Source organism: Schizosaccharomyces cryophilus, assembly GCF_000004155.1.
Source record: "Schizosaccharomyces cryophilus OY26 unplaced genomic scaffold supercont4.3, whole genome shotgun sequence".
NCBI lineage: Eukaryota > Fungi > Ascomycota > Schizosaccharomycetes > Schizosaccharomycetales > Schizosaccharomycetaceae > Schizosaccharomyces > Schizosaccharomyces cryophilus.
The window spans coordinates 1,002,872-1,020,740 of NW_013185626.1; the positions used below are offsets into that span (position 1 = coordinate 1,002,872).

General features: G+C 40.4%; 6 protein-coding genes and 1 non-coding gene across 7 annotated transcripts; 4 read left to right on the top strand and 3 right to left on the bottom strand.

The window, feature by feature from the left end:
* The first annotated feature begins 953 nt into the window (after nucleotides 1-953).
* Nucleotides 954-8,237, top strand: SPOG_00458 (glutamate synthase Glt1). The gene is made up of 2 exons (XM_013167967.1): nucleotides 954-1,320; nucleotides 1,502-8,237. The coding sequence occupies exon 2, from the start codon at nucleotides 1,562-1,564 to the stop codon at nucleotides 7,916-7,918; it is 6,357 nt and encodes a 2,118-aa protein (XP_013023421.1). The 5' UTR covers nucleotides 954-1,320; nucleotides 1,502-1,561; the 3' UTR covers nucleotides 7,919-8,237.
* SPOG_00459 (membrane transporter) lies at nucleotides 7,960-10,156 on the bottom strand. Its single transcript, XM_013167968.1, has one exon. The coding sequence runs from the start codon at nucleotides 9,892-9,894 to the stop codon at nucleotides 8,263-8,265; it is 1,632 nt and encodes a 543-aa protein (XP_013023422.1). The 5' UTR covers nucleotides 9,895-10,156; the 3' UTR covers nucleotides 7,960-8,262.
* Nucleotides 10,096-12,012, bottom strand: SPOG_00460 (uncharacterized protein). Its single transcript, XM_013167969.1, has one exon. It carries the CDS (start codon nucleotides 11,859-11,861, stop codon nucleotides 11,196-11,198), a length of 666 nt encoding a protein of 221 aa, XP_013023423.1. The 5' UTR covers nucleotides 11,862-12,012; the 3' UTR covers nucleotides 10,096-11,195.
* Nucleotides 12,013-12,465: 453 nt separating this feature from the next.
* On the top strand, nucleotides 12,466-12,537 carry SPOG_16234. Its single transcript has one exon. It is a non-coding gene; the product is annotated as a tRNA-His (tRNA).
* Nucleotides 12,538-12,728: 191 nt separating this feature from the next.
* SPOG_00461 (O-mannosyltransferase Ogm2) lies at nucleotides 12,729-15,399 on the top strand. Its single transcript, XM_013167970.1, has one exon. It carries the CDS (start codon nucleotides 12,995-12,997, stop codon nucleotides 15,212-15,214), a length of 2,220 nt encoding a protein of 739 aa, XP_013023424.1. The 5' UTR covers nucleotides 12,729-12,994; the 3' UTR covers nucleotides 15,215-15,399.
* A 122-nt stretch (nucleotides 15,400-15,521) lies between these two features.
* SPOG_00463 (uncharacterized protein) lies at nucleotides 15,522-17,849 on the bottom strand. The gene has a single exon (XM_013167972.1). The coding sequence runs from the start codon at nucleotides 17,597-17,599 to the stop codon at nucleotides 16,595-16,597; it is 1,005 nt and encodes a 334-aa protein (XP_013023426.1). The 5' UTR covers nucleotides 17,600-17,849; the 3' UTR covers nucleotides 15,522-16,594.
* On the top strand, nucleotides 15,911-16,588 carry SPOG_00462 (DNA-directed RNA polymerase III complex subunit Rpc17). Its single transcript, XM_013167971.1, has one exon. It carries the CDS (start codon nucleotides 16,030-16,032, stop codon nucleotides 16,417-16,419), a length of 390 nt encoding a protein of 129 aa, XP_013023425.1. The 5' UTR covers nucleotides 15,911-16,029; the 3' UTR covers nucleotides 16,420-16,588.
* Nucleotides 17,850-17,869: the final 20 nt, after the last annotated feature.

Genomic DNA, 17,869 nt, shown 5'->3' on the forward strand with positions numbered 1-17,869 from the left:
TTCCCATTTTTTCCCTTTGCATTATTGTCATTACCACTTCCTGCAGTTTCTTTGCTGTGCGCACTTATTTTCGTCTTTTTATGAGGAAGATTTTTTATATGAATTTTTTATTTATTTTTTTTTTGGATGTGTTTATTGTTGTTTCCAATGACTCGAAAATAGTATCTTAGTGATCAGTTAACGAATCAGTATTCATAGTTTTTGACAAAGGAATGCTTCCAGCTTAGAAGTCAAAAGAGTCGTAAACTTATATTTATTTGCTTACTTATGACTCAATTCGTGTTTTATATTTTCAGTTGTTTACTTTTGTTCGAATCTATTGCATAAAATTCGCTTAGGCAAGAACTTTATTTATACCCAAACTTTTAATCCTTTTGTTACCGTACTGTCTTTTGGAAACAAAAGGTATATTCTCGGATTCGTCGGCAGGAACGTGCCAAATCAAAGTTAAGGGAAGGGGACTTCTGAGCAGGTAACAATCCCACCTTTTAGAAATAAGTTGTTTTAAACGACAATTTGAATAACACAAAGACGCTTTAAAAGATAATTCTTCCCGTTTTTAGTAACCAAGTACTTTATATATAAGTTTTATGTTTCTATGAAGCAAGAGACTCCTACGCTAAAATAAAACATTAAGTTTTTCTTCCTGCTGTTCTTGATTAAAGAGAGAGAGAGCGGTTCAATGAAACCTCGTCCTATTACGTTACGCTGTGCTACCGCACAAGGAGATTATAGGCTCAACTTAAGCGTTATCAGAGGTGGAGTCCTTAACAAATAAGCGAACCAATCATATTAGTTACAATAGTCCAGTTATCGATCAGTTCTAATCTATATATTTTTTGTTGGAAGCAAAAAATTGAACCAGTATCATTGGAAGAAAAACACGTCATGAGCGAAGAGGTCCATCCATACAAAAGTCCACTATTTCTTTTATTTAAGCCTCTCTTTTGCAAGTCAGCAAGAACAAAGCTTGGAAAGAAAAAGGCCGACGTTGGGATCGAGATTATTATTTTTTTATTTAATCCAAGAAACATTGCTTGTTTTTTTTTTCTTGTTAACTAATTCCTTGCCGTTGAACTCTGGCATTTTCAAAAGGTCTCCTTTGCAATTTCCTCATTCAACGTCCCTGCTTACGTTTTCTTTCACCCGCGGAACATCCCAAGGAAAACTTCTTCTCTTTTCCCTTTTGACTTCATTACACTGCTTTCCTTTTTCCATAGTCCTTTGTATTTGCTGGTAGACCTGAATTTGGGTTACGTTTTTGTTCTTTCTTGTTATTATATTTATACTCTCTGATCTTTGTCTGATTTAAAATATCAGGTATGTATTTATAGTAATGCTTGCAGCATTTGCATTTGTTCATTTTCTTTTCAGATTTTGGAAACCATGGAATACGATCTTCAATTTTCCATTGCATCTCCATTCTCCACGTTCTATTGCTTCCAATTTGGCTATTTAGCCTCTTTTTCTTTTCTAGGTCCAGTCACTAACTCATTTCTAGATATCCTACACCTTTTTTTTTTTGTTTGAATTACTTGGCATTTCTGTTCATTGAATAGTTATGGCTGTCTTTTCTTCCTCATCCAAGCCTACTGAATCCATCAATCAAAATGTTATTTCTGTAGATGCTTTATCACAAGATGCCAACAATATGGCGCTCTCTGATGAGTACCCTCATGCCCCTATCTATCCTTATGAAGTAGAAGGAAATGAAGCTTGGGCTGGCTCTCTCCCAAAAGCACAGGCTCTTTATGACCCTACTTTTGAGAAAGACTCATGTGGTGTAGGCTTCGTCTGCCACGTCAAAGGCCAAGGCAATCACAAAATTGTCACCGACGCTCGTTTATTATTATGCAACATGACCCATCGTGGAGCTACCGGCGCGGATACCCGTGACGGTGACGGTGCTGGTGTAATGACTTCTATGCCTTATACCTTCATGCAAAAAGAATTTAAACAAATTCTTGGCCACGATCTTCCTCAACCTGGTCAATATGCTACCGGTAATGTGTTCTTTTCTCCTGAGCCCGAGGTATGTCAGGAAGGTATTGAATTTTTTACCAAGATCGCCGAAGATCTTGACATGGCAATTCTTGGTTGGCGTCCCGTACCTTGCGACAATAGTATCCTTGGACCTGCTGCTCTTTCTCGTGAACCCACCATCTTGCAGCCCATGATTGTATACAGACCTGTATACCAAGGTGATGTCGAGTTCGACGAAGTCCTCTTTGAAAAACAACTCTATCTTCTTCGCAAACGAAGTACGCATCAGATTGGAAAAGAAAAATGGTTTTACATTTGTTCTCTTAGTCGCGACACTATCGTTTACAAAGGTCAATTGGCTCCAGTCCAAGTGTATAATTACTTTTTAGACTTAAATAATGCCGAATATGTCTCTCACTTTGCTCTCGTTCACTCCCGTTTCTCCACAAATACTTTCCCCTCATGGGACCGTGCTCAACCTATGCGTTTGGCCGCTCACAACGGTGAGATTAATACACTAAGAGGCAATAAGAACTGGATGCGTGCTCGTGAAGGCTTATTAAAATCATCCAAATTCGGCGATCAGTTATCTTCTTTGCTGCCTGTTATAGAACGCGGCGGTTCCGATTCCGCTGCCTTCGATAATGTGTTAGAGTTACTTTGCGTTAATGGTACAGTTTCCTTGCCTGAAGCTGTCATGTTGTTGATCCCAGAAGCTTGGCAAAATGACAACAGTCTCAGTGATGAAAAAGCAGCTTTTTACGAATGGGCGGCTTGCCAAATGGAGCCCTGGGACGGTCCCGCCTTGTTCATTTTTGCCGATGGACGTTATTGTGGCGCCAATCTTGACCGTAATGGCTTACGCCCTTGTCGTTATTATTTGACTTCTGACGATATGATGATTTGTGCCTCTGAAGTTGGTACAGTCGGCGTTGAGCCTGAAAAAGTTATTCAAAAGGGACGCCTTTGTCCAGGCCGCATGCTTTTAGTCGATACCAAAGAAGGTCGTATCGTAGACGACAAAGAACTTAAGCACAATATGGCAAATCGTTACGATTTCCGTAGCTGGATTGATCAAGAGCTTTTGGACATGAACGACATCGTAGACACTTTAGTTGAACAAAGCAATATCGATCTCACTTCTGGTGTAGACAATGAAGCTCTAGGGGATGACAAGCAGCTCCTAGCTTTTGGTTATAATTTAGAACAAATCAATATGGTCATTGGGCCTATGGCGAGTGATGGTAAGGAAACTCTTGGTAGTATGGGTAACGATGCCGCCATTGCATGTCTTTCTGGTGAGCCACGTCTTCTATATGACTACTTTCGTGAGTTGTTTGCTCAAGTTACCAACCCTCCCATTGACCCTATCCGTGAAGCAATTGTTATGAGCTTGCAATGTTATGTTGGTCCAAGTGGCAATCTTCTTGAAATAGACCCTTCTCAATGCCGTCGCTTACGTCTTCCTACCCCCATCCTTACTTTGGAGGAGTTGAATGCTATGAGGAATGTCACTCACCTCCATCCTGATTGGAAAGTTGCTTCCATTGATATTACCTTTGGTAAAAGCGAAGGACCAGGCGGATATGCTGCTGCTCTTAATCGCATTTGTTCCGAAGTTGTTAATGCTATAGAAAATGATTACAAAGTTGTAATTCTTTCCGATAGAGGTGTAAACTTTGAGCGTGTTCCGTTGTCATCTGTTGCTGCTTGTGGTGCTGTTCATCACTTCTTAGTCCAACAGAAGTTACGTTCACGCATTGCTCTTGTGTGTGAATCTGGTGATGCTCGTGAAGTTCACCATGCCTGTATTCTTCTGAGTTATGGTGCCGATGCTCTTTGCCCTTATTTGGCTATGGAAGCTATTATCAAGCTTCAAAGACAAAATGCGTTAAAACCTGGTGTTACTGAAGAAAAGGCCCTTGAAAATTACAAGCACGCGATGAATGGTGGAATCTTGAAGGTTATGTCTAAAATGGGTATTTCCACTCTTCAATCTTACAAGGGTGCGCAAATTTTCGAAGCTCTTGGTATTGATAATGAAGTAGTCAAGAGATGCTTTATGGGCACTGCATCTCGTATCCGTGGCGTCACTTTCGAACACATTGCTTTGGATGCTTTGGCTTTTCATGAACGCGGTTATCCTAGAAGTGACTCTATCCTTAGTTTGAATATCCCTGATATGGGTGATTATAACTACCGTGATGGTGGTGAAGAACATGTCAACCATCCCAAAGCAGTTGCTTCTCTTCAAGAAGCCGTTCGCAACAAGAACGAGGCATCTTATGCTGAATTTGCTAGGACTCATTATGAACAGACCAGGAAATGTACTCTTCGAGGAATGCTTGATTTCGATGTCGACCCATCCCAATCGATCCCTATTGAGCAAGTTGAACCGTGGACAGAAATTGTTCGCCGTTTCTGCACTGGTGCTATGTCTTACGGTTCGATAAGTATGGAATCACACTCCACCCTGGCTATTGCGATGAACCGTATTGGTGGTAAATCTAACACTGGTGAAGGAGGAGAAGATCCTGCTAGAAGCCAGCACTTAAGCAACGGTGATACTATGCGTTCTGCTATCAAGCAGATTGCGTCTGGTCGTTTCGGTGTTACCTCCTACTATCTAAGCGACTCTGATGAGCTTCAAATTAAGATGGCTCAAGGTGCTAAACCGGGTGAAGGTGGTGAGCTTCCTGGTAATAAAGTCAGTGAATCTATTGCTAAGACTCGTCACTCTACTGCTGGTGTTGGTTTAATTTCTCCTCCTCCTCATCATGATATCTACTCCATTGAAGATCTAAAACAGCTTATTTACGACTTGAAATGTGCCAACCCTCGTGCTCGCGTTTCTGTTAAATTGGTTTCTGAGGTTGGTGTTGGTATTGTCGCTTCAGGGGTTGCTAAAGCTAAGGCTGATCATATTGTTGTATCAGGACATGATGGCGGTACAGGTGCCTCTCGTTGGACTGGTATTAAATATGCTGGTTTACCTTGGGAACTTGGAGTTGCCGAAACTCATCAAACTTTGGTATTAAATGACCTTCGTGGTCGTGTCGTTATTCAAACTGATGGTCAGATTAAGACTGGTCGTGATGTTGCCATTGCTTGCTTGCTCGGTGCAGAAGAGTGGGGTTTTGCTACCACTCCTCTCATTGCTTTGGGTTGCATAATGATGCGTAAATGCCACCTCAATACTTGTCCAGTTGGTATTGCTACTCAAGATCCTGAGTTACGTAAGAAATTTGAGGGACAACCCGAACATGTCGTCAACTTTTTCTATTATGTTGCTGAAGAGCTTCGTGAAATTATGGCTAAGCTCGGCTTTCGCACCATTAATGAAATGGTGGGCCGTTCTGACAAGCTGAAGGTTGCTGATCCAGTTAATGCTAAATCCAAGTTACTTGACTTGTCTCCTTTATTGACGCCTGCTTTCACTTTACGACCTGGTGCTGCCACATATAACATTCGCAAGCAGGACCATAGACTTTACACGAGATTGGATAATAAACTAATTGACGAAGCTGAACCTAGTTTAGAAAGCGGTATCCCATCCGTCGTTGAATGTGAAATTATAAACACTGATCGTACCTTGGGTGCTACTCTTTCAAATAAAATTAGCAAGCGTTATGGCGAAGAAGGTTTACCAGCCGACTCCATTTGTGTAAATGTCTTTGGTTCTGCTGGTCAATCATTTGGTGCTTTTTTGGCTCCTGGTGTTACCTTACAACTAGAAGGCGATTGCAATGATTACGTTGGTAAAGGCTTGTCTGGTGGTCGTCTAATTATTTTTCCCCCAAAAGCTTCTCCATTCAAACCTGAGGAAAACGTAATTGTTGGAAACGTTTGTTTATATGGTGCCACATCCGGTCAGGCTTTTATTTCAGGTGTCGCTGCTGAACGTTTCGCCGTTCGTAACTCTGGTGTTGTCACTGTTGTTGAAGGCGTTGGCGACCATGGGTGTGAATACATGACGGGCGGTCGTGTTGTCATTCTTGGTTCCACTGGTCGTAACTTTGCTGCTGGTATGTCTGGTGGTATCGCTTATGTCTATGACAATCACATGGACTTTTCTAAAAAGGTGAACCTAGAATTGGTAGAACTCAATGCCATCTCTGACGCTGCTGAAATAGCCTACTTGAAGGGTCTCATTCAAGACCATCGTCATTTGACTGGTTCGCAGGTGGCTGATCGCATTTTGAGCGACTTCCCTCGCAACTTAAGTAGGTTTGTTAAGGTTTTGCCCAGAGAGTTTAAAGCTGTCCTGGAACGTGAGGCCGCTAAGAAAGAGGAAGCTAAGCGTCTTCAGTACCCTAAGGCTTTTATGCCTGGTAATCCTATCCGCCAACAACTGGAGGAATCGAATCGTGATGCCGCTATAACAGATGTTGAGGATACTTTAGGTACTCCTGTCAAAAAGAGCCCTCCTCTTGACAAGCTACGTGGATTCATGAAATATCAACGTCGAAGCGAACACTACCGTAACCCACACAAGCGTACCAATGACTGGAAGGAGATTTCTGTGCGTCTCAAGGAAGACGAGCTTCGCCTCCAGACTGCTAGATGTATGGACTGTGGTACTCCATTTTGCCAATCTGATTATGGATGTCCCGTCTCCAACAAAATTTTCACTTGGAATGACTTAGTTTTCAAAAAGCAATGGAAGGAAGCGTTGGTGCAATTACTTATGACCAATAACTTCCCCGAGTTTACTGGCCGCGTATGCCCCGCTCCTTGTGAGGGTTCTTGTGTTCTGGGTATCATTGAATCTCCTGTAGGTATTAAGAGCGTCGAACGTGCAATTATTGATAAAGCATGGGAGGAAGGTTGGATAAAACCCCAACCCCCTGCTAACCGTTCTGATAAGCGTATCGCTGTTATAGGTTCTGGTCCTGCCGGTCTTGCAGCCGCTGATCAGTTGAATCATGCGGGTCACCATGTCGTTATATTTGAGCGTGCTGATCGTCCTGGAGGTTTATTACAGTACGGTATTCCCAATATGAAGTTGGATAAGTTCGTGGTAGACCGCCGTATCAAATTGATGATTGACGAAGGTGTCGAGATAATAACTAACGTGGAGATTGGTGGCCCCGGTGATGTTTCTCTTGAAGAGTTGCAAAGTACCTACGATGCTGTAATATTAGCTACGGGTTCCACTGTGCCTCGTGACCTTGCCATTCCCAACCGTGATGCCAAAGGTATTCATTTTGCCATGGAATTTCTTCATCAGAACACCAAGAGTTTGCTTGACAGCAAGCTTGAAAATGGTGAATACATTAATGCTAAGGACAAGGATGTTATCGTTATTGGCGGTGGTGACACTGGTAATGATTGCTTGGGTACAAGCGTACGTCATGTTGCTAGAAGCGTTCGCAACCTCGAATTGCTTCCCATCCCCCCTCGCGAACGCGCCTTTGATAATCCATGGCCACAATATCCTCGTGTTTTCCGGGTTGATTATGGACACGCTGAAGTTCAAGCTCATTATGGGCAAGACTTCCGTGAATACTCAATTTTGACAAAGAGTTTTGAGAAGGATGAAGATGGAAACGTTAAGGGTATCCATACTGTTCGTATTGAGTGGACCAAGAACAGTAAGGGCCGCTGGATTATGAAGGAAGTCAGAAACTCTGAAGAGTTTTTCCCAGCCGACTTGGTTATTCTGGCCTTGGGTTTCTTGGGTCCCGAGGAACAGGCTACAGCCCGTATGGACATTCGACGAGATGCGCGTTCCAACATTAGCACTCCTAATAAGTCTTACCAAACCAGTGTTCCTAATATCTACGCCTGTGGTGACTGCCGTCGTGGCCAGAGTTTGGTTGTTTGGGGTATCCAAGAAGGCCGTCAGTGCGCCAGAGAAATTGATTTGCAGCTGTCTAGCAATTCTTATCTGCCTGCTGACGGTGGTGTTGTTAAGCGTAATATAGCCATCTAAATGTTGTCAAATAACTTAAATTAAAAGATGTTGCAAGTCGCTGGTCGAGTTTCGCAAATAAATACTTATGTTTTTACATCAGATTATACGTGAATGTGTTGCAGGTTTCATTTGAAGCTATGGATATATATTTAATTAACCATCTTGAAATTCAAGGTAATTAATTATTCCGCGCGTTAAATGTAGATGTTTTATCTTGATAGAATAGATCTTTTCAAAATAATTATATACTTTAATTTAATTACTCTTATAATATAACTTGTTAATTAATTAAGTTAAGTCGGTTATAGGCAGATATAATAAGATGACTTGTTGACCATAAATCGTAACATGGGTGAAAAGTTTTAGAAGCTTGATTTTCCCCTTGGTTCAAACGGAAGGAATATGGTTAAAAGACCGGCGAATATAAATAGAGCTCCACTTACAAATATTGGAGCAGAGGTTTTGAGATTCGCATACATAGCAATGATGGGAGCGAATACACCAAGGACCCGATTTGCAGAGGAAGCTAATCCTATTGCAGTACCGCGAACTTTGGACGGAAAAACCTCCGGTGTATAAGCGTATAATACGCCATACATAATGTCTGAAACAAAAGTGAAAGCGCAGTTCCACCCGAGATACGCATTACTTGTTTTTGCCGTTGTTGAAGCAAATAAGAAAACACCCGTAAGCATAAGAGAAAGAGTAAGGGTACCTTTACGACCAATTCGAAGTTCAACTAGTAAACCTGCTAGTAAGGAACCGGGGATGCCCAAGGTGGAAACAATGAGCGAATTTCGATAAGTTTCGTAAACACTTAAAGGCTTATTAGCATTTCCTCTTGATTCAAGATAGTAAGGTAGAAACGCATTGTATAACGGAAATGCTAGACCGATGAGAGCCCAAGAAAATATTACCAACGTAGAAGATAGGCTAAGTCTTTTTGAACGAAAACATTGACGAATGGTCTGAAAATTGAATTTTTTTAGTACTTCTTGCAGAGGAGAAATTTTTGTTGCACCTCCTAGTGTGTTTCTACCTTGAGATTCCGGATCATTCGAGGGAGAAGGTTGGACCATGCAGAAGTCTTGCACAGACAAAGAAGAGATTTTGTTGTTATATCTCGCCATCTTATGCACTGCTTGAACAGCTTTTTGTTCTTTACCCTTAGCTAATAGAAAACCAGGAGACTCCACAAGAGGAAATAAAAACCTGACAAGGAACATGAATAGGGTCAAACCACCCATAGTAAACAAAAGATATCTCCATCCTTTGTTATTGGCTTTATAGCATGGTTCATCCGAATTAGAACACGAAAAATTTGCAATCAAGCCCCATGCAATAAGGTTTACCAAAACTTGTCCTAACGCCCACCAAGCACTCATGACAGTCAAAAGCCATTGGTAAGAGCTCGGAATTGCCTCGAGGAAAATTGTGGAATCGACAGGTAAATTACCTCCGACACCAAAACTCCAAAACGAGTTGAATACTGCAATAGCAACAAAATTGGGGGATGCCCCGGCAACAAGGGAGAAAACTCCAGTGATGAGAAAGGTGTAATTAAAAGCCCATAAACGACCGAATATATCTGAGGACAAGGACCAAAAGGCAGCGCCAGCTAGGAGCCCCAAGTTCTGAGCCAAGGTCAACAAAGGAGCGTCCTTTGCGTCAGGAGGGTGAACGCCGTCTACCTCATTGAGACGAGACAAAATTAAAGAAGTGACAACAGGCCAAATGTTATCAGACATCCACCCAAATCCAGCGATGAAGAGTAATGCCCATTGATATTTACCAAACCCAATTTCGTCAATGGCTTGACTCAAGATGCGAGACTTGGCCAAGTAAACTTGATCAAAGTCCTTCGTATCGAATAAATCATCATTAGAAGGGGAATTCGTAGTAAAGTAGAGAGGAAGAGTCTCTGTCTCAACTGCAATTTCACCGTCTTTGATCGATGCCTTGTCTTTGGTGACCTTGTCAGGAGGATGATCCATTTAAGATAGCGAAAGAGAAGAAAAGAAAAAAGAGCAATTTTTCAATTGGAATAGGGGTAAATTCAAAAGAAAGTATGAAATCAAGGGACCTTGACTATGAGAAATAATTAGTTAAAGCATCAATCCTACTTTAGTAATCAACCAGTTTCTGAAACAAATGGGTAAAGTAATAGCAGAATCACTATCAATTTCATATATCTATCAAGAAATAGAAAAATGGATGAAAAATATGTTGCACGAAATTGCGAAGACTCACTTGCCTTGAACCCATGAATAACAGATGACGATGATGATGATGATACCTTCATCACATAATTAGGAAGGTTCATCTCCACCGTTAAATTGGAAGAGCGATTCCTAGCGTAGATTGTTTTCTACTTCAGAAAGCTGATTTATGTACTCTTAGCTCTCGTTGGATTTTGTACTTTGGTCTTCCATGGTCCATATCTATAGAATAGGTGAGATACGAACACCATTTTTTTGAAATCAAATCGGTAGAATCCACATCAATGGAATCACGGGTTGTTCATCAGTTACCATAGAAAGATACAGGAATGCAGAGAGTCTCATAATGTACGAAGGCTTGGGAAGCGAGTTATGAGAACGCTTTGATGGTTTGCTTACAATATACCATCGGGGATGGAGTTTTCTTAAAAGCAGTAAGGTTTTGTATTTTCATAAGATGGTTGTGGTTTGTGTTTAGCAAACTAGTTCATTAATAGAAAAGCGTACAAAGTCTTTCAAAATATTAAGCAGCCATCGCCAAAAAAACAGTGAAGCAAGTTTAAGCAAGAAACACAAGTGAAAAAAAAGTTAAAAGGTCACGATTGAATTGGGAAAAGGGTCTTGCTCGTTGTTTGCCAACGAATGGATTTCTGTTGCATAGCAGTCTTGTATGCTGAATTGTTGTCTTTGATTGAAGTGATAGCATTCAGTTTTCGATGTTCGTTTTTACTATGCTTGTAATGGAAAGCCTATGGTTGTGAAATTTTAAAGATTTTTTGTGTTTTCCTGTCTTGAATTGACGAGGACTTTACTAGTTGAGATATTTGGTTATCTGAGGAAGACTATACGCATGGTTTCTTTTCTGTAAAAGAGTGGCCTAATGGATCCCTGCTTGACTTGACTCTACTTCATTCACTTGTTTCTGTACTATTGTTCGTACTTTCGGGAAAAATCATCAATAAAAAATGAATAAATAAATAAATTAACCACGAAACCCACTGACCTAACGACACCTATGGCATGAATGTACAAACGAGTGAATACACGGAGCAACCATTCAACTCCCGAGATATATTCTACAAAGAAAGACTTTTGAAATTGTAGCTGTTCCCTCCCTCAAAAATTTCAAGTTCGTATTGCTCGATTTTCCAATCTTTGTACCATCCTCGAACGGTTTTCAAGCCTTCGCGATGTGTTTTTCCTGCGCCTCCAAGCTTTGCACTTTTCTTGGAATCCCACCAGCATGTCGCTAAATTTTGGCCATACGTATCGTCAGGCACACCATACCAGTATTTCAGTAAGCCTCCAGAAACGTTTGCCTCCAAGTGTGATCCCTTGTCAATTTCTGCTAGTTTGTGGCGCATTTCTTGGGTAGTTTGTACTTCAGGATGCAATACAGAACGAAACGCCACGATATATGCAGAGAAATTAGGAACTGGCTTAAGGCATTGATGTGCATATTTTCGTACTAATTGTACAATTTCCTCAATATCAAATGCTTCAGCGTAGGGAAGGTGAGCATAATGAATCGAATCTTTTGGAACGAAAGTTTGAAGGGCCAGTGATAACAAACAATGGCCAAATGTTAAGGACTTTAAATTGAGCCAATGCTCTTTATCAACGTACGGGGAAGATTGGATCAATTCTGTATTAGCCGTTTTGGAGATATCTAATGAACTTAAAATAGGGTTAAATAAGCCATGGTCTTCTTGTATCCTAGCTGTTTTATGTTGAGCGATCATCCTTGTCGAGTGAAACCAAGATCAATTGATGACAATTGCAACTTGTAGTGGAAAAAAGAATGCGAAAGCATATTTATAGGAAGGATTTTCTTGCTATCGCCAAAACGTTTGCGAATCCTGCTCCTATTTCACGCCAGCATGAACGAGAATCATTGGTTATAATAGAAGGCTTTGATGACAAAGCAGTGCCAAATGCTCACATAATATACTTTTTGTTTACGCTGAATGAGAAATGTATCGTAATTGCGTGCGCATTGCAAAAAATTGTTTATATTTTCCTAAAGTATGATATTCGCAAAAATTCACAAAATGGTAAAATTAAAGTAGTGAAATTGAAGGAGTATGAAGTCATGGAAAGGGGTTCCTTAAGGAGGCGAAAGAAACCACCCCCTGAGAAAGAGAGTATATTATATAATTCATATCGATCATTACGAGACTACGGAAATGAACAAAGAAGCACATCTTTTTTTTATTTAGATATGAATCGATTGATACTATTTATTACCCTTTCGAAGCTTGAAATATCTTTAAGTTAGCTCTCGCCTAAAATTACGTTTTCATTGTTTCAGGTATATTTTCCTTATCATAGGGGATGTTAAACAGAGCTCACATGGTCCAGTGGTTAAGACTCATCGTTGTGGCCGATGCGACCCAGGTTCGATTCCTGGTGTGGGCACTTTTTATCGCAAATAAAATTTATACATTGCATTTTAGCTTCTATTCCTTTCTTTCAAAGAAACTTCCGGTTTAGCTTCTAAAAGAGTCACTAGTCATCGTTTCTTATTTTCAACGAAAACCCATAATCTGTGTTTTTATTAACATCCTTAGGGCATTTACAGCTGAACTTCTTTGAAGTGACAGTCCAAGGAGTTTGTCACCCCACCCATTTTTGTACCTCGTAAACCCAAAGTTGGTAGATGTCCTTTGCCAACGTGGAAAACAGAGAAAACCATTAGAAGGAATTCGTCTCATTTAATATATTTATCGCTTCATTTTGACACAGGTTCGTTTCTCCTAGACTTTCTCTTGAGAGGACATCTGAGCCCACATTGGAATCGTGAACAGAGGACGTTTGCGTAAGCTATTCTAGTTTGGAACATAAAAGGGAACGATTTTCCAGGAATTTTTAAAATATGTCCGTTGGGAAGAAAGAGAATTCTGGCAAGTTGCGTCAACGTTTTCCAAGCAAAAACCATTCTCCTGAGATTTCCGCCGTTGCAAATGAAAAGGAAGATTTGAAAAAACAAGATGACAATACTTCTTCAGTAAAGAGTGACTCTAAGTATTGTAACCTTTTTGGATATGTCTTGGTCCCTCTTTTATTGACAGTAATTGCTGGTTTTGTTCGTACTTGGCACATTGCCGATAGTCCCATTGTGGTTTGGGATGAAGCTCATTTTGGAAAATTTGCATCCTATTATCTAAAGCACGAATTTTATTTCGATGTTCATCCTCCCCTAGGAAAAATGCTGAATGCAGTTGCTGGAAAGTTGGTTGGTTACGACGGCCATTTCGGCTTTGATTCAGGTGCTACTTATCCGGAAAATATGAATTACAAGTTTATGCGACTTTGGAATGCAGTTTTTGGTACCTTTTGCATTCCTTTGGCTTATTATTCTGCTATTAATTTTGGTTACTCTTTTTGGTCTGCTAGCTTAATTGGCTTAATGATTGCTTTAGACAATCATTTAGCAACTATCAGCCGTTTCATTCTTTTGGATAGTATGCTTTTGTTTTTTATCCTTAGTACCTTCTTTGCTCTTTCCCGGTTTCATGTTTATCGGAAGCAGCCTTTTTCGTTTTACTGGTTTAAATGGCTTGCTTTAACTGGCATTTGCGTTGGCTGCGTATGCAGTGTAAAATTGGTGGGTCTTTTTATTACTGCCGTTGTTGGCATCTACACAGTAGACGAGCTTTTCAGACTTTTAAACAACAAAAAAGTCACATGGACAGCTTACGCAGGACATTGGCTCACTAGAATTATCTTTTTAATTATTCTTCCCTTCCTTATCTATGCTCTAACGTTTTGGATCCAGTTTTTAGTTTTGAGCAAGTCTGGACCTGGAGATGCCCAGATGCCCTCTCTTTTCCAAGCTCGCCTTGAGGGCTCTCCACTCACAAAGAATCCCGTCGACCTCATGTATGGAAGTAAATTTACCTTGAAGAGTAGGAATCCAGCTGGAGCTTTGCTACACTCTCATATCCAGACCTTCCCGGGTGGTAGCAAACAGCAACAGGTCACGGGTTATCATCACAAAGATGGAAATAACGAATGGGTGTTCCTTCCTGAACATGGCGTTAATTACAACTTTGAAGAAAATGATCCTAAAATTCCTATTAAGGAAGGTAGCCTTGTTCGCCTTGTTCATCCTTTTACGAACCGCAACTTGCATACTCATCAAATCCCCGCACCCTTGAACAAACGCATGTATGAAGTTTCTGGTTATGGATTAGGTGATATTGGTGATGAGAAAGACTATTGGGTTGTGAAGATCGTTTCAGATGCCGCTCATAAAGATGCTTCCTCCGTCCGATCTTTGTCTACCGTGTTCCAACTATACAACCCTATAATGGAGTGCTATTTGAGTTCTTCCACTTCTTCACTTCCTGCTTGGGGTTTCGGTCAAATTGAAATGTATTGTGATCCTAATACAGATGCAAAGGATATTGACACTCATTGGAACGTTGAAGAACACATAAATCCTCGTCTCCCTGAAGGAAGTTTGAAGGACTATCCTAATTCATTCTGGAATGACTTTTTGCACCTTAACCGAGCTATGTTACGTGCCAATAATGGTCTCGTCCCTGATGAGGATAAACTAGATGCTCTTCGCAGTTCAGCCTACCAATGGCCATTCTTACTGGCTACTTTACGTATGTGTGGTTGGGGAGACGAACAGATTAAATATCTGTTAATTGGGAATCCCATTGCGTACTGGTTTGCTACGGCTAGCTTGTTTGGGTTTGCTTTATTTATTGTCGGGTCTATTTTGGGCTGGCGTCGTCACGCTTTACGATGGAATGAAAAGACTTTCGATGCAGTCCATTTTGCCGGATTCTATCCCTTTTTGGGTTGGTTTATGAATTATCTACCTTTCTATATTATGGGACGAGTGCTGTATGTGCATCATTATGAACCCTCATATGCCTTTTCAACATTTACCGCTGGCTTTATGGTAGACTGGTTTGCTCAGAAGCTTCCTCGTGTTGCTCGCATCACAGTTTATTTAATGCTTTATGTCATCATCACTGCCGTCTTTATTTATTTCAAGGATGTAACTTTCGGTATGCATGGTCCCTCCTCCAATTTCCACCATTTACGCTGGCTCAAGTCTTGGAATGTCCACGATTAGTTATATGAATGTGAATTTTCTTCGCCGAATCTGACACCTAAGGAAATTACTTTGGCTTTTCGTAAAAAGGGACTTCTTTTTAATGCGTCTGGATACTCATTATAATACTGAACGAAATTCAATCTTTACTTGTCAATAGTGAATCTTAAAAAATAAAATGATTATTTATGTCTTTTGAGAAACACAGGTGAACCAAAAGTTATGAAGGACGTTCACTTTCCTTCCATTGTACTACCATTACGCGTTAAGCAACTTCATCTCATTCAGGTGAATGAGGTAGCATTCGTTTTTACATTTTTATAGAAACCCAAATCTTACAATAATTAACCCAGGATTTGTAAGCTAAATTTACAGAAAAATATATCATTCTTCGCATCCATTTCTTCTAATTAAATGTACTTTGCTAATATACCACTATTCACATCCAAATGACTACAAATGTTAAAACCTTCTCTTGCAGTAAGCTTCATTCAAATGGAAGCCACTGCCTTTTAGGTTTTCGTTTTTCATCTACTGCTGCTCCGTAAGTCTAAATGCGTCGAAAAAACATAGAGGCTCAATAAAACAGCAGCGCAACGTGAAGAGATTTCGGCAGGTATACCTTCCTTATATACCAAGCATTTCTTAAACAGTCACAATAGGGTAGCTTACTGCACTACAAATCGTTAATACATTCTAAGATATTGTGCCGCGTTTCGTAAAACAATGGGTGAAACTCAAACATGTATTATAGGAAAAGCTTGCGTTTGCCAGAAGCAAATGCCAATTTTTAGAAAGAGGACGATTGATAAAAAAAAAAGTTCTAACATTTTGAGATGAAGATATTAAACGCAAGAGATGCGTACTTGACCAATGCCGAGGTTTATTTGCACCTAAAGGACATGGAAGAAGAGCAAAACCAAAGAACTCGAGAACGGGGAGCAGCAGGAGGATTAGTAAGTGAAAATTTGAGAACTATACAATTTGAAATCCTGAAATATATGAGCACGCAAACGAATTGCTCCCAAATGGATGAAGAAAAGTTTCTTGCATGTCTAAAGGTGTTGGATGAATATGAATTGACCAAAGCTGAAAAACTGGTAATCTTAAATAATCGGCCGTCAAGTATTCCGGAGATTTATGCTTGCATTGAAGGGATTGAGGAGCGTCTTCAAGAAGAGCAAATGGAGGCTCTGATCGAGAAAATAAATTCGGTTTATCCATAAATTCCAAAATGTGTTAATGATTTCTTGAAAACAAAATGTACATGTAATTCTTAGCGGATAATATTATTATGAGAGAGGGAAATTTTTGAGATGCGAACATCTCTATTGTAAGCTGAATCAACTGGGGAGAAAGGAGGTGAAGGCTTGTCATCAGAGTCCGTAATTTATCAACCAATTAAGCGGTGCTCTTCTTTTTTGGTAACTTTGAAGACAGTTTTGCATTTTCAACAGTAGTATTGAAAAAATTGCTGACAAAGAGTAATGGTAAGCTAAGATCAGGAGAGTTAGAAGAATCTTGAAAGGGTATCCCGGAGATTCCTCTAGCTTTGAGGCGCTCTTCAGGAGATTGTCGTGTGAGAGACGAAAGGCTTTTTATGGTTTCCCATGAATTTCGATGTAGAAGACGTAAAAACAAATTGGGTTTTGGAGTAATGAGAAGCCAGTCATTCGTTGGCGTTAAGCGTAACAATTGTTTACTCTCAAAAGACTTTGGTGAAGCTGGCAATGCTTCCTTGTTCATTTGTATAACACCATCCACAGGACCTTGTCGTCGCAAATATCTGTAAAGTTCGTCGCTTGTAACTTCATTAGGAACGTACTGTAATAAAAGAGATTTGGGGTATGCACTCATCCGAAATTGGGTCAAGAGAGCTTTTTGGTTTTCAAATTCCTGTAACTGCTGGTTATCTGCAAGGTACCAAGTGCCTATTCCAGAGAAGTCATCAGAAACTTCTAAGGGAGCACGTGGAGGGATAACTCGTTTCACAAAAGTCGTCGGTTCAGAGCTATCATCTCTCGCAAAGTATGTTTGGGGAAGTGTTTGAGCATCTTGGTTGGCTGCTTCTTGAGATTCGTCTGGGGGAAAGGCGGGAGGAGAGGTAGGAATCGGCAAGCCTGGTTGAATATAAGCACGAACAAACCATTCTTTTGAGCGGATTTTCGCGTTGTAGTACGGAAACGCCTGAAGTTTAAAGAAGCGTCTCGGAAGGCTTCCTGTTAGCATATCTTCTGCATAGCTAACTGGATAATAGGTTTTCACGTGGAACCAAAGACCTTTTTCTGGTTGCTGCCCCAATGCTCTAGCATTCAAGATAAGCCTTTTATAAAGCGCTGGCAATTCCGAACGATAAAATCTTGTTGTTCCAACAGCGCCAGAAAACAGACCTGATTGAATTTTCATGATGATTTGCAAAGGTAGAAGATGAAATCGACTATCTTTAAAGTTGCTTAATTCAGATATCAACAAAGAAACTTGCGTTCGATGCGTCGGCACGCGTCAAAAGAAGTTGCGCGTCTCACAACAAGTGAAAATGAATGCTCCAAAATAAATTCTTTTTTGATGTTGAAAAACTTACCATAAAGAGACGTAAGGCATAAAAAGCGACTGAAAAATGATTCTCCTGTTACATTCATCTCTCTTTGAGTTTGTGTACATCAATTCCACTCGACT